The sequence below is a fragment of the Puma concolor genome, chromosome D3 (genome assembly GCF_028749965.1).
Source record: "Puma concolor isolate L17-30 chromosome D3, mPumCon1.1.hap2, whole genome shotgun sequence".
NCBI classification, from domain to species: Eukaryota; Metazoa; Chordata; class Mammalia; order Carnivora; family Felidae; genus Puma; species Puma concolor.
This window is the reverse complement of record NC_141678.1, coordinates 70,309,876-70,325,693: the sequence shown is the minus strand read 5'-3', so window position 1 is coordinate 70,325,693 and position 15,818 is coordinate 70,309,876. Positions and strand designations below refer to the sequence as shown.

The following is a 15,818-nucleotide window of genomic DNA, read 5'->3' as shown; positions in this document are numbered from 1 at the left end:
AAATCGGATGAGGCCAAAAGGATCTGAGGGGACACCTATAATAGTTAGGAAATGTGAAAGGGGACAGAGTATCCTAAGGAGAGGTGAAACAGGACAGAGGTTGATCAGATGTACCCTGAACACTTTTAACTACTGTGTTACCTAGAAAAAAAAAAATGTGTTATCTATGAATAACTAACTTAAAAAAAAACAACAGAACTTTTAAAGGAACAGAAGAAAGACTTTATCACATAAAAATTGGTATCTCGGGGCACCTGGGTGGCTCAGTCAGTGAAGTGTCCAACTTTGGCTCAGGTCGTGATCTCTTAGTTTGTGAGTTCAAGCCCCGCATCAGGCTCTGTGCGGATAGCTCAGAGCCTAGAGCCTGCTTCATATTCTGTCTTCCCTTCTCTCTGCCCCACCCCCCCCCATGCTCATGTTCTGTCTCTGTTTCTCAATAATAAATAAACGTTAAAAAAAAAATGTCTTTTTAATTAGTATCTCAATATAGAAGCCTGAGCAAGGTGCTGGGTCTCTGTTGCCTAGCCCTCTCCTCCCAGGGCCCACAGGCTGGTGGGCCTAGGAGGTGTGAGGCCAGGCCTCAGGCTCCGTGGCACCCAGCTGGAGACAGCCAGCCGGAATCTGTTGCGCACCAGGCCACAGGGCCCGTGGCAGAGAACTGTGGCAGAAGGGGCAAGGCCCAAACTTCTGGAGAGCCATGCTGTAGGGACCATGGGCTGCAGGGGAAAGGTGCTTAAAGACGCAAGCTACTGAAGAGAAGATGGAGAGCAAAGGGTGAGGAGTGAATCTGAGGGCAGAGAGACCCAGGACCATAAGATGCATCCAAACTTAGATTTTTAAAAATGTTATTTTCAAAAATACAGAAGTTGAACAAACCCGTCATTTTTTTTCTGAAAATGAAGTTCAAGTAACAGAGGTTAGTTCTTGTTTGAAAATCAATGTCTTTAAAAAAAAAAATTTTTTTTTTAAGCTTTATTTTTACTTATTTTGAAAGAGAAAGCACGGACGGGTGAGGAACAGAGAGAAGGAGAAAGAACCCCTAGCAGACTCCACACTGTCAGTGCAGAACCTGATGTGGGGCTCGAACTCACAAACCCTGAGATCATGACCTGAGCTAAAGTCAGATGCTTAACTGACTGAGCCACCCAGGTGCCTGAAAATTAATGTCTTTATTCTTCCTTGAGGGACAGTTTACCAAATGTATGCCCAAATTAACGTAACAAGTTGATTACATGCTAATGATTAAAATAGAGACTAACTGCTCCCCTCAGTATCCATTCTACAAGAATTAAACACATTTCTCGACAGTTGTTCACTATGAGTTTCAGGAAGAGATATTTCAAACAGATAAAATGTTTTTTATGGAGAAAAATGATTTATAGAGAAAAATCAAGCAAGACTTAAAGATAATGCCGTTGTTTTTATTTAAAGCAAGACATGAAAAATTAAACACATCTGCATTTAAATTAGGGAGGAAGAAAGGATAACAGTATGTAGTGCCCATAATATACTCCGTGGTCATCACAGTGACAGTGTTAACCAGGCCACCAAGCCTTGGGGGTCATTTTTCCCTCTGCTACAAGGATAGACCTGCCAAGCAGATGGCTGAGACCAGGATGGTTAACTTTATGTATCAACTTGACTGGCTGTGGGGTGCCCACGTCAAACCTTATTTCTGGGTGTGTCTATGAAGGTGTTTCCAGAAGGGATTAGCATATGAATCATGGACTCAGTAGACTACCCTCCCCAACGTGTGTGGGTATCATCCAATCCGTGGAGGACCTGAATACAAAAAAAGGTGAAGGAGGAATTCACTTCTTTCCTGCCTCATTGCTTGAGCCACAACACCTTGTCTTCTCTGGGTCTCAGGCCTTCAGACTTGGACTGAATTGCACTCTGGCTTTCTTAGGTCTCCAGCTTGCAGACGGCAGATTGGGGGGCTTCTCGGCCTCCATAACCACACGCACCAATGTGTCATCACAAATCTGTGTGTGTGTGTGTGTGTGTATCCTATTGCTTCTAGAACTCTGGAGAACACCGACTAAAACACACATAGCCAGTCTCCCCAACTGTGGAAGAGAGAAAAACATCCTCAGCGCTTGCAATCCAACCACCCATTTTCCATGACAACTCTCGACTTGCTTACACGTGATCATCTTTTTCATCTCAATATACTTTTATTACAATATCAATACAGGTTGATGTTTATAGATTGGTTTACACTGCATGTATTTCAGGTAAGCTGTTTCCAACAACATATGGGAAAGCAGAATCATCACAGGGAGGGGCTGCCTCCAAATCCGACTTTTGCCTGTTCACTGAAATGCCATTGATAGAATTTTGACATTCACGACCTTTAATTCTAATGAGCCTGTGTACTCTTGACCTTATCTTCTCGACCTTTTTCTTCCCTAATCATGTCTGTACCTATCTTATTGGGGTCTACAGCACTGTCACTAAACACAAAAACAAAACCTGAACATTTTTTAATTCCATTACATGCCTAGCACAGAGGCTCATATGGTAGGGGGTTACCCATGTGCTGAAAGAAAGTGAATTTGGGACACCTGGGCAGCTCATTCAGTTAAGTGTCCAGCTCGTGATTTTGGCTTAGGTCATGATATCATGGTTCATGGGATGGAGACCCACACTGGGCTCTGTGCTGTCAGCATGGAGCCTGCTTGGGATTCTCTCTCTCCCTCTCTCTCTGCCCCTCTGTACTCTCTCAAAATAAATAAACTTAAAAAAAAAAAAAAAAAAGAGGAGTGCCTGGGTGGCTCATTCTGTTTGGTGGCTCACTCTTGATCTTGGCTCAGGTCATAATCTGTTTGTGAGATCAAGCCCCATGTCAGGCTCTGTGCTGACAGCGTGGAGCCTGCTTGGGATTCTATCTTTCCCTTTCTCTCTGCCTCTCCCCTAAAATAAATAAATTTTATTTATTCAAATAAATAAAAACTTAAAAATATATATCTGGGAAAAATATTTAAGAAAAGAAAGTGAATTTTAAAATACATATGCTTTATTTACTAAAAAGTTTCATTTTTATAGTCAAGCAGAAAAGAAAATAAGAAAAGCAAAGAAGTTATATATAAAGAAATTACACATAAGGAAACTATAGGAGTGGCCTCTATATCCGACTCTTGGCCAGTTCTAGAGCTCAGGAGGACTTCAGGTTATAACGTATCGGGTAAGGCCTCCCCCTCGGACCTCGGAGAGCCTCCGGCAGTGTCGTAAGATATTCAGTATTACATGAAACCGCTTGTCAGCTTTCAACGTTGTGAACTCCTTTATGTCCGCTTCCACTATAAAATAATGACCTGAAAAATAAAGATATTTGTGCCAATTTTCACGAGGACAACTTTCAAGATGAATCTTTAATGTGGTACAATGTGAATATGAATAACATTAATCATTTTTACTATTAGGCAACTGGAGTGAGATGTGGTATTCTTGCTGAAATAATCATTGTTCAACTGCAGTTGCACAATGTTTGTGGTAGCATTTTAGAAATGCACTCATCTGGTGGTACCCACTTTCCAAGAGGGAATATAGTATAGTGGCTGAAAGAATGAAACCCCCGTAGCTCTATCCCTTAACTGGCTGGCCTTGGGCAAGTATCTTAAGTTCTTTTTACCTAATCTGCAAAATGGGAGTAATGGTACATACCTTGTAAGATGTGAGGACTAAAGCTCTCAGTACACTATCTGGTACATGTTAAGTGCTGTGTAAGTATGACCAAGTGTTTTTCATTACTATTCTAATTCTGAAAACCCTGGGTATAGTTTCATAATAGACTCTAAAGCCATGTTTCTCAGCCTCGGAACTACAGACATTTCTTTTCTGTGGAAGCTGTCTTGAGCACTGTACTAAAGTGTACTTTAACAGCATCTGTAGTCTCTAGATGCCAGTAGCACCCCAACCCTGGTTGTAACCACCAAAAATATCTCCAGAGACGGTAAAAATGTTCCTTAGTGGGAAAGCCACCCCTGGCTGAGAACTACCTCTCTAGATTTAGAATTTTCTAGAATAAGTTTTGTTTCTCATGAGTTAGTTACATTCCAAACGGCTGACGTGCACACATACATATATATGCTATCATTTTTACCTTTGGTATCCTTTGTTTCTTCATCAATAAATCTGTGATAGAGATTTCTGGCCACAGAACTCATAGACTTCTTCGGCTGATATAGGATCTTGTATTTACTGACTATTGCCTTGTTGATTTCTTTAATAACATCATTAATTTGACAATAAGTTAAGCGGGATTTCATGTACCTGCAAATAAGTATATGATTCATTTTTTAAAAGAATCATTATACAAAATCATTTTCTTTGAAAAACATTTATGATGACTTTATACAGTAGCAGCTACTAGAACTCTTTATGCCAAAAAAATGTATATCAACTTCCAAATAAACCACACATCTCAACAATTGAAAAATTAAAGACATACCACAATGTATCAGTTGCTTATCTTCCCTACTTACGCCTAGATATATTAACCTCCATTACCTACAGAAATAATACTATAATTTAAAATAAGGTCTCAAATACTGACTCAAATGGACTGGTTAACTGCAAGCCAGAGGTTTAAACATTTTTAAATGTTTGTGAGCAACGGAAAGAAAAATTTAAATATTAATAAATTAAATAACTCACACCACTCTAGTTTTCTGCAAACTTATCTGTTCTGAGAAAGAAAGAAAAAGAAAGGAGGAGGAGGAGGAGGAGGAGGAGGAGGAGGAGGAGGAAGGAAGATGCGCAACAAAGGCCACAACAGAGATGGCAATTCCCATCAGGACACAGAGCCGATCGCACAGGATGATGGCAGAGAAGAGGGCTGGGGGTGAGTCAGAGGACGGACTCCACCCCATTGAGCACTGGTCTTTCTCTAAATCTACTCTTCCAATCCCTTCTCCCCCTTGCTATGCTCCCCGTCACCTATAGTCTTAGAATATAAAAACAGGAGACTTGATTTCTCCGTATACACCAAAACCCAAACCCAATGATCTGCCTCAATTTTTCCCTTCAACAAAATGTGGGTTCATTATGTGAAACACTGCCCTTCTCTTCTCTCCAAAGGGACAGATTTCTTTCTTTCTTTTTTTTAAATGTCTATTTGTTTTTGACAGCAAGAGACAGAGCGCGAGCTGGGGAAGGTCAGTGAGAGGGAGACACAGAATCCAAAGCAGGCTCCAGACTCTGAGCTGTCAGCACAGAGCCCGACGTGGGGCTCGAACTCATGCCACAAGATCATGACCTGAGCCAAAGTCAGACACTTAACCAACTGAGCCACCCAGGTGCCCCCAAGGGGGCAGATTTCTAATCAAAACTTAACTTAATATAAAATAATACATGAATATGTTTAAAGGAAAATGTTCATATAGATCAAAACACATTTTCATTGTTCTTTTCTAAATTCATTTTTGCTGTTGTTGTTTCTAACCACAATTCCCACAAACTGTTGATCCCACAAACTACCCCCCCGTCCAAAATAATTCCTTTAAATCCTCTGAACTATCACCTTAATTTCCTCAATACCTGTCCCGCCTCTTCTGCCAATGTTCTCCACTTTAACTCCACCCTCAGTATTAACTTTTTAAAGATAAATAAATGAAAGCCCCATGCCTGGAATACATTCTTCCTTACCCCAATCTTCCAAATCCTCTCATTCACTAAATATCCCCTTAGTTTAAAAATGAATACTCTGGGCGCCTGGATGGCTCAGTCAGTTGAGTGTCCGACTTTGGCTCAGGTCACGATCTCATTAATTTGTGAGTTTGAGCCCTACATCAGGCTCTGCGCTGACAGCATAGAGCCTGCTTGGATCCTCTGTTTCCCTCTCTCTGTGTCCCTCCCCTGCTCTCTCTCTCTCTCTCTCAAAAAATAAACATTAAAAAAAAAACACAAAACTCTACCATGCCTATTCCGATTTCCTTCATCTCTTCATGGAAGCATTTTCTAAAAACCCATCTACTCTACTGATCCTCACACACATTTGCTTTTCCCTTTAGCTCAGCTAATGAGCAACAAAAATAACAATTTAAAAAACTGAATAGCGGGACGGGGGGGAAAAAAAAAAAAAAAAAAAAGAAAAAAAAAAAATAAATAAAAAACTGAATAGTGCCAAGCAGAATTATCATGAAAATGAAGCAATCATAAAAAGAAATGACTGACCAAAAAAAATAAAGATTAAAGAGAAAGGTCAGTCTCATTTTGATGAAATGTAATACAACTATTAAAACCCAAGTTTACAAGAATAGCTAACAATGGCAAAATGCCCATGATAAAAAAGGAAGTAAGTGGTATTTACTATATAACTACATTGTTGTCATAACAATCAGAAACAACCTATTATATACGTGAAATAAAATAAATATCCGGGTGGCCGAATTACAGAGGAGTTATTTTCTGACATCAAATATTTTCTAACATGTATTATTTGTATAATGGAAACGTAGTAAGAAATGCAGTAATATAGAGCCAAGAAATTAAGCAAAGCCCTGGAACTACATTAGTTTAAAAACATGAGGTTCCATGATGGGCTCTCCATTACCGTCCTCTGTAAAGAGCAAAGACCTTCCTCCAGGGAAGTTATCTGGTCTTACTCACCCCTGTATTCTCCTCAGTGACCCAGGGCCTGGAACGAGCATGTGGCAGAAGTTGAGTAACAAACAGAAACCAAACACAACACCTGCCATTCCAATTCTCACACCTACGCAGCACGCTTTCCTTAAAAGTACAGCGAAACTGAGGCGACTTCTAAATTTTTTTTTTTAGTGTTTATTTATTTTTGAGACAGAGAGAGACAGAGCATGAACGGGGGAGGGGCAGAGAGAGAGGGAGACACAGAATCCGAAGCAGGCTCCAGGCTCTGAGCCATCAGCCCAGAGCCCGACGCAGGGCTCGAACTCACGGACCGCGAGATCGTGACCTGAGCTGAAGTCGGAGGCTTAACTGCCTGAGCCACCCAGGCGCCCCCTGAGGCTACTTCTAAAATGTAACTGGATAAATCTCTATCACAAAATGGTCCTGGAACTCAGCAACAGACTGACCCATCTCTAGATCTCGCTATGAAAAGAGGTTTGACAACTAAATAAAAAACGATTTTAAGCATCTTCAAGAGACTTCCTGCATTTTCCTAGTACAATGTTAAGACTATTTTAGAAAAAAATCAATATTTGAACACAGCATACTATGAATATAATCAAGCTTTATGATTTAAACAATCATGTACGTCGACCATTAAAGAGTTGAATGTTAAAATTTATCTTAAGTACTTACGCTGGAATGCCATTAAACTCATCGGAAGTTATAAATGACATTTCTTTAATACTTCTTTGTTCTTTTGGGTGCTTCTTTGTGGGTGCAGGTTCCTCAACTTGGACTGGTTCTCCAGGGTCAACATCTGGCACATTAACACTAGGGAACAGAGATGCACACAGTTGTACAAGTGATGATCAGAATTCCGCAGCATACTAGAAAGTTTTCCCAACTGAAAATACTCAGTAACAAATACAAGATTCATCTTGTGATTGTTTTAGTCATTTTTTGCTACCCCGACTCCTATGGTTCATGAAGATCTGAATAGTGAAGAGAACACTGAAAAATTAAATCCCCAAATCTTCAGTAATAGAATTATATTTATATACCCCAAACACGGTGCATGCAGTAAATATGCTAACCATCTTCACCAGTCATTCCTCTGGCTCCTCAAGGCAGTATGTGCAAAGCTGAACTTATCTTAACCTCTCAACAGCTTCTCTTCCTGACTCCCTATTTCTGGATGTAGAAGCATTAATCACCTTCTACTTCTATTTTTCTAATTTACCCCATTGGTTGCTAGTATCAGTCCCTGCCTGTTGCAGACTCATTTTAGTTGCCAGCAATGAGCATGGAACTCTTGGATTCAGTCCTACCCAAATTTTGGAGTCAGTGAGAAGCCTAATATAGCTCCTACCCCACTAGCAAAGAGTCTAGAAATAGGCTGTAGCTTCTGGGTTATTTAGCTGCCAGGGAAGGAACAGACCCTTGTTTCTAGCAGCAAATGAAGCCATACTGGCTCAACTGTTCCAAAAAAGAAATGGGTTATAGGAAAGAGGAGATCGAACCCAGGAGTGAGTGAAGGGAATCCCAAGAAAGACAGGGAAGTGAGACCCCAAGATGACAGCTGAGCAGCAGACACAGGGCAACCAGGCCTGACTGAGGTGGTAAGACTGAGGATGGCCATGTTGTGTGTTGTCAAGATGAAGATGCCCAATGCTATGGTCCCATCAACCTTATATGAGTGTTAACGTGAGACATCATGGTGAGGTTGGCTGACTTTTCTCTGTGCTTATCTTCACCAGGTGCTAAGGAAGCTCATGATTTCTCCTTCATGCCCTGCTGTGAGTATCAGCTGAAAAGAACCATTTCCACCTGCAGAAATGTTCTGCTTTGACTTTGGCTGAAAACTGAAACTAAGCCATAGCGAAGTCAGAAGAAGAAAAGTCCTCCTATTCCCCAGACCATATTCCTGCTGGATATCCAACATCTAGTTCACACTACCATCCTGGCAGATCTCCTGTGATGACCTGTGATCCTAGCATTCATTCATGACCTTGCCCATCACTTTCTCCTTGTAGGGAAATCGCAGGGCACCCTGACCATGCCAGGCACTCTGTTGAGCTTATCTTCTTCTGGAGAACTCCAGCCATCAGCAAAAATGTGGCTCTTCTACATAGCAAGGCTCGTGCCTTCCTTTAAGCTTTTCAAATTTAAACAGTATATTGTTTATAGAAATACTCAGGTAAGAGTATGATTATCATAAACACCAGGATGACTACCTCTTTGACAGAGGAAGGGTCTGCAAGGGAAGAAGGGTTGTAAGGTACCAGGAATATCCTATTTCTTAATCTGACTGGTAGATACACTGATGTTTGTTTATTCTTCTTTAATTTGTACAAATAATGCTTTAGTCACTTCCTGTGTGTGTGTACACACATATATATATTTCAAAAGTTAAAAAATTTTAAGTTATCCACGGCGTGTACTTGGAACCCTGGAAGAAGAATCCAGAAGCCTAGAGAGGTGGAGGTGGTGGAACCCTGGAAGGGCAAAACACAGGAGCTCTCAAATCACACAGACAAATGATGATGGGAGATGGCATTCAGAGCCAGGCAATGAGAGCAGAAGGGAGGCCAGGGACTGACAAAATCTTGCAGGGACAGCAGCTTGGCTGAGGGCTACAGAGAGCAAGACAGGCTGAAGGCACGGAGTTCCCATCCCGGTGATGGGCAGAAGGCAGCAGGCATGACGGGTGGGTAACAAAGAACCAGTCAGTTGAGCCTCGGACACGCACAGTTGGAGAGAACAGCTCATTTATCAAGCTCCCAGCAAGCAATTAAAACAGCAGAACCAGAGGTCACGTCAAGGCTGGAGTTGGACATTTGAGAGCATTAACAGTGGTGTAAGGTAAGCGTAAGGTAAGCGTAAGCAAAACTCAGCAAAACTCAGCTGTAATTTAAAGGAGGGCAGCCAAGTCAGAGACGCGGGACAACAAAGCACCGTGGCAGAACAACAAACAGAATTTCAGGAACAGAGAGACAGAGAGATAAAATCTGAGAAGAAGGATCAGGGCTAAAGGGGGGATTTCTTGATGAGTTTCCTAAGTGTGGTAGTAATAGCAGCCCAGAGCCAGGCTCAGGTCAGGGGCTCTGCGGCAAAGGGGAGGCACAAGCATATACAGGCAGGGAACACAGTAGGGACACGAGTTTGAGGGGAAAAGTGAAGCCAAGTTTTTGGTTCCTTCGGCTGTTTTTAAGATGGGACGTGTATGAATCTTATTTTTACCCTAAAACAATGGTTCTCAGGAGAGAGACTGTCCCCCAGAGGACATATGGCAATGTCTGGAGACATTTCTCATTGTCACAACTGGCCGGGGGCGGTGAGGGCGCCACTGACACGTAGTTGGTAGGTAGAGATCAGGGTTGCTACTGAACAGCCTCACTATCCTCATAACAAAAAATCATCTAGCCTAAGAAGGCAACACAGCCGAAGTTGACAAACTCTGCTCTAAGGGAAAGAAATGAGAAAAAGTAGGAAAAAAGAGCCTAGCGGACACTCACCCGTGGGAAAGAGGGACGACATCGTCCAGAGGCAGCAGGATAAGACCGGGGCAGACAAAGCGAAACACTATTTCCAGTGTAAGTGACAACAACACTAACACTAACATAATCACTAACAAAATCACAAGCACATGAAAACGCAAAAAAGAGCTGAGGTGTTTAACGGTTTTATAAATGCAGACAGCAAGAATAATTATAAATACACTTACAAGTTCTGGGTTACTGTTACTTGAGGCAAATGGGGAGGAATGTTTTCTTTGAGATGTTCCACATCTTTATAATCCTCTTCGAGAGATGCACAGAGTTCCTAAAATTTAAAAAATGCTCCCCAATAAGCGGCTGTCCTGCCTGTGTGTGTTTTAAGACATTTTAAAGAGCACAAAAGATTCAACCACAATCACCATGACTGGGAGTGTTCAGAACACAGAAGAGGTGGAAAAGCACAGGTAGCAGCGATATTTTTTTAAGAACCCTTTGGTTTCTAGAGCTGTTTTTGGATGGCAACATTGTATCTTTCTCTACTGTTTTTTTGTTTTTTGTTTTTTGTTTTCAGAGAAAACTGCTATAATCACATTACAACAGCTAGGGTTGACATTTAACTTCAGCCTTGGCAAGCAACTAAAAAATGCATGAAGGATTTATGTTTGTCATTCCGGTAAATTGCCTTTGTTGACTTAGCAAACCTTCCCCGGTGTTATCTGTGCAACAGCACCAGGGTGACAATGCATGCCTGGAACGCATGTACGAGAAGCTACACAGAACGATTTCCACTGCTGACCTGCATAATTCTCTAGCTTAATGGAAATTTCCACTGGATCATAATTGCTTGTGTTTGTTTTGTGTTGTCTTTATTTTACCTTTCACTAGAACTTGAGGCTATGAACTCATGCAAATGTAATAAGAAAAATACTCTACACCTTTGGAGCCCTGTCATCTGACTCTCAATCAAAACATGAACAAAAATTCTACGTAGGCTTCACTTCTAAATTTAACATTCACTAGACACACACTTTTAACTTTGGGTACTCCCAGGCAGGTTAGAACTGAAACCAATATTGGTTTCTGTTTTGAATTTACAGGACATCTCTCTTTCAAAGAGCCAAATGATGCTCAAGCCACTAATTTCATTTCAACTAATAGTAGGATAGGCATATTCATGCCCATTCCTATGAAAAATCTTTACAGAGCTTAAGGATTATGAGGCTGAAAGGGTCCATAGAGGCCCCGGTTCACTCCCACCGAACACATCAATGGCTCTCAAAGCTTGAGGCAATGATGGACAAATTTGAGTATTTTCTCGGAAGTATATAAGCACTTTCACTAGCTTAGTCAATTAGAAAGCTTATTTAGAACAAAATGGTGTGTGAATGGGGCTCAAGTTTCTCTTGAGAATCCTTGTATTACATTTTATAGAACAGAGAAATGCAGAATGGAAGGAACCTAAGAAATAGTTCAGTATGCCCCATTAATTTCCAAATGAGGACAACAAGACCCCAAGGCGTAAGATGGCTTTCTCAGCATGGCAGAGGGTGCTAAGGGCAGCCAGAGTGAGAATCCACATCTCCTCACCCCAGGGCTAGTGTTCCTTCCACACCACTCTATCAGATCATTTGTTTCAATTAAAGCTACCAAGAATTATTCAGGAAAGCTTCCTTTTTAGTAAAGTTCAACTTCAAGAAGAAAGAAACACCTGTGGAGTTCTGGAGTCCTTTATATTAATACAATGTAAATGACATTCTATACCATTAATAATAATTTACAAATCTAAGAACATTTGAAAGTATCCTTCAGAATTCCCTGGATTAGGCAATTTGTATTTATTGCCCTTTTGTTTCTTTACTGAAAAAAATGTTACCTTGAGTGAATGGTTGGTTTGTTCTTGATACTGAATTTCCAATTCCAATTTATTTAGAAGTTCATTTACTACAATGATCTCATCTCCTATTTTATCTAATGTAGTCTTCAAGGTAGGTTCCTGACCTATCAATAAACAAAGATAAAATGGCAAATAAAATATGTAGAAGACTATTAACAAAACTGTACTCTTTTTTTTTTTTTAATTTTTTTTTTTTCAACATTTATTTATTTTTGGGACAGAGAGAGACAGAGCATGAACGGGGGAGGGGCAGAGAGAGAGGGAGACACAGAATCGGAAACAGGCTCCAGGCTCTGAGCCATCAGCCCAGAGCCTGACGCGGGGCTCGAACTCACGGACCGCAAGATCGTGACCTGGCTGAAGTCGGACGCTTAACCGACTGCGCCACCCAGGCGCCCCAAAACTGTACTCTTTAACTCAATTGTACCCAATTAAACTCTTGGACCAGAGCTTTACTTTAGATAGAGACGCTTAGGGGAAGAGAAAGGACTATTGTTTCAACCCTAGGACCTGTCTCCATGGATAATCTTAAGATCTCATCTCTAAGTAATTGGAAGAGAAGGAAGGGAGAGGTAAGTACAAAGCGTCCCCCGAGTCTTCTGTTTCTGGCAAATTCCTCCACCATAATAAAACACTTAGAAATGTTAGATAAAAGAAACACCCTTCTACATGCATAGCTGAGCTTTCATGAGTATAAGGTAAATCCCCAAGGGCTTCAACATGAAGGCAGACACACAGACTAGGCAGTGTGTGTGAGTCAGTGTTGCAACAGCCCTGACTGGGGGTGCAGAGGAAACCTGGGGAGAGAAGGCTGCCAGTCTCAGCAACCTAACACATTTGGTTTTAATGGGGATAAGAGCCAAGGCTTTGGGACTTCAAAGCACAGGGTGTTAGAAGTTAGAATCCCAAATGAGGCTTCTTCATGGGATATATCTTTAGCGAAAGTGTAAACCTTAGAATTCTAATCACTGGCCAGGGAGAGAAGCTGATGTTTTGGACTGGCCCTCAGGGATGTGTGGAAAATGGGGGAGAGCTTCTCTTCAGAATTTGTTAATAGCGGCTTGGGATTCACTTGGGTTTGAAATTCATATTTACACTATCCACACTATTCACTAAGCAGAAAAAGTAATATAAAAAGTCACAGGCTAGTAATCAGTCTGGGGTACTTGAAAGAAACAAACACCAGACATCTGTAAAGTAGCATGCTCTCGTATTCCCAACCCCACCTCCTGGCACCTCTCTCTAGCTCCATAGATTTGAGGATGGGAAAGCCAGAGTCTCCTCCTCCCTAGAAATAAAAGAAGTAATAAAAAAAATTTTTTTTAAGAACAGATCAAAGGCACAAAAGAAAAACTATTCTCATAATCAAATCTTTCCATCTTTACTTCTAGTAACCAATGAAATACACATAAACAAAAGCATAATTAGGGAGGCAGGAAAAAAAAAATAAACAAAAGCACAATTTGACCCTATCTGTAGATTATGAAAGCAGAAGAGTGAAATGGTCAGAAGATTCAAGGCCTAAAGTCAGAGATGCCAGTACCTACTTTAAGGTTACTATGAAGATAAGTGAAAAAGTACATGTAAGATGAGTTGAACACTGTGCCTGGAATCTAGTAAAACATTCAGTAAATGCTAACCCCTACTCATCATTATAATGACAAACAACATATAATTCTACCTAATAGAGCAATGCTAATTGCATTTCACAGGTTCATAACAACTAGAAGAAATTAGTAAGTAAATGAGAGTATTGATGTCTGTACCAAGATTAATTTCAGGGGATTAAATAACTAGTTTCGATACACTGGTATCTCCAATAACTTTTAGTCATTCAGGGCCTTATCTACTGATTTGTAGAAATATAATCCACTGAGCAAATACGCTACTTTTGATAGTAGTAATCTAGTACATTACAGCAGTCAAAAAATGTGTGGCAAACAAGTTACTGGGCTCTATTAAATAAGCTATGGAACCAGAAAGTCAAATTATTCTTCCCACATACACATGATGGTTACCCAGTATGTAGTAATCTAATAGGTCACATTGCTTCGGTCAGGTCTCATGCTTTGGTGGGGTCATTTGAATTCAAGGTTTAATAGTTTTATAGATCTCCAAATTTTAGGTGTTTATCCCACAATAATCACGCCTCCAGAAAGAGATTCTAAACAAGTTATTAACACACACAAAACCAAGCAAACAAAAGGTTTAAATTATCAATTCATACTACAAACTACAGAAAAGTTCACCACGATGGTGCCAGCAGGTAGAATTCTGCCTATCAGTAAACCTTAAGCTTGCCTAGAGTGGACTGGGGAACTCATAATTTTTATAAATAACATTTTCCCAGACTTGACAAAGATCACCTATTTCTTTGCACTGTCCCTGCCACATCCTTTCAGCACTTCAACACATTCTGGAAGATGGTTCCAACCTCCGAGTTTCCTGACCTTAAAAAACTGGACATTTTCAATTGTTTGCTAGTCATACACATGGATAAGCTTCCTCCAAAGTAGATTGTGAGATGGGTTATGGGCTATTTCTACCTCTGTGGGTGTTTTCCACTTCTATATTTCTCCCTTACCTTTCAGTATCTCCATTTAGCTTTAGAACCACAAATGCCCCGTAACCTTCAAATCTTACTATTGTGCCTTGTGTATCTCAAAAAAACATAAGCAATTAAGTCTAATTAATATCCAGTTCATTGTTCAATATAACTGGCATTTTAGTACTCTCTGCAATAGTCAAAATATTAATGCTGGAGTGCTTCAAAAAACCACTACTCAAAAAGTTCAAATTACTGGTCACTTAACTAGGTAGGTGTAAGATATTGAAAGTGGAACAATAATTAAAATGCATTATCTATGTATAACATCAGTGAAATCTGTTCTACTTACCACAGTTTCTTAATGACAGCATTCTTTTAATATTGCCAATTTTTTCATTAATATGAGAGCATAACTGTTCCAGGTCTGAGGAGGCCATCCTTTAAGCCTCTGAAGAAACAAACAAACAAACAACCATATTTACCAAGAAAAGGCCAAATTTCTGTTCACTTTCAAAATCCAATAATGGTAAATACCCATTTCTTGAAAAGAAAGTACAAAAACTCAAATTCTTTTAATTTTATAAAATTCAGTTTCTAAACCCAGTCCAGTACCTGTCTCTGAGCCTTCTGTAATCAACGCATCCCAAACCAAAGTACAGGGAATTTACGGGGACAAATGCACTGTTTACATATAATGACAACGTTGAGATCTTCTTTAAAAATGCAAAGTACACATGACTTTTAAGAAAAAACACAGTTAAGTACACAGAAGTAGGTCCAAGTAAGCATGTCTTCCATGCTGTGGGGGTCTGGCGCTTTACGGTTTGGGGTCCATAAGGAGGCAGAGGGAGGGGAAGGAAGGGAGTCAGTTAATCACTCGCTCCGAGGGTAGGACAGAGTATCTAAAGCAACCACTCCAGCTAACCGAGCGGTGGAAAGACAAGGCCGGCTCCACGGCTCCGCCCGGCTGCCCCGCTCCCGCACTCCGCCCCAGGAATGCCTATCGCCGGCTCCCGAGGGCACGACCCCCAATTCCAACCTCGCTAGGGTCCGGTAGCAAAGCGCCCACTCGCTGCGGGTTTCCGAGCCGCAGAGCCCTTGAGTCTCCTCTCGGCCAGAAGCCCAAGATCGCGAGACGCGACTCAGGGAGCGAAATTCAAAGCGCCCGCCAGGATCCGGCGCCGCGCAGGCGCACCTCGGCGTTCCCGGAACGCGGGCTTAAAGACAGTTCGAGTTACGGCGCCTTCCGGGGCCGCCCCTGAGCGGGGGGAAAGGGCGGGGAAAGGGC

General features: G+C 41.1%; 1 protein-coding gene across 1 annotated transcript; it reads right to left on the bottom strand.

The window, feature by feature from the left end:
- Positions 1-2,997: 2,997 nt before the first annotated feature.
- On the bottom strand, positions 2,998-15,716 carry SKA1 (spindle and kinetochore associated complex subunit 1). Its single transcript, XM_025931230.2, has 7 exons — positions 15,570-15,716; positions 14,880-14,978; positions 11,962-12,086; positions 10,316-10,413; positions 7,285-7,422; positions 4,106-4,275; positions 2,998-3,317 (listed from the first exon to the last, which is right to left on the bottom strand). Exons 2-7 carry the CDS (start codon positions 14,965-14,967, stop codon positions 3,169-3,171), a joined length of 768 nt encoding a protein of 255 aa, XP_025787015.1. The 5' UTR covers positions 14,968-14,978; positions 15,570-15,716; the 3' UTR covers positions 2,998-3,168.
- Positions 15,717-15,818: the final 102 nt, after the last annotated feature.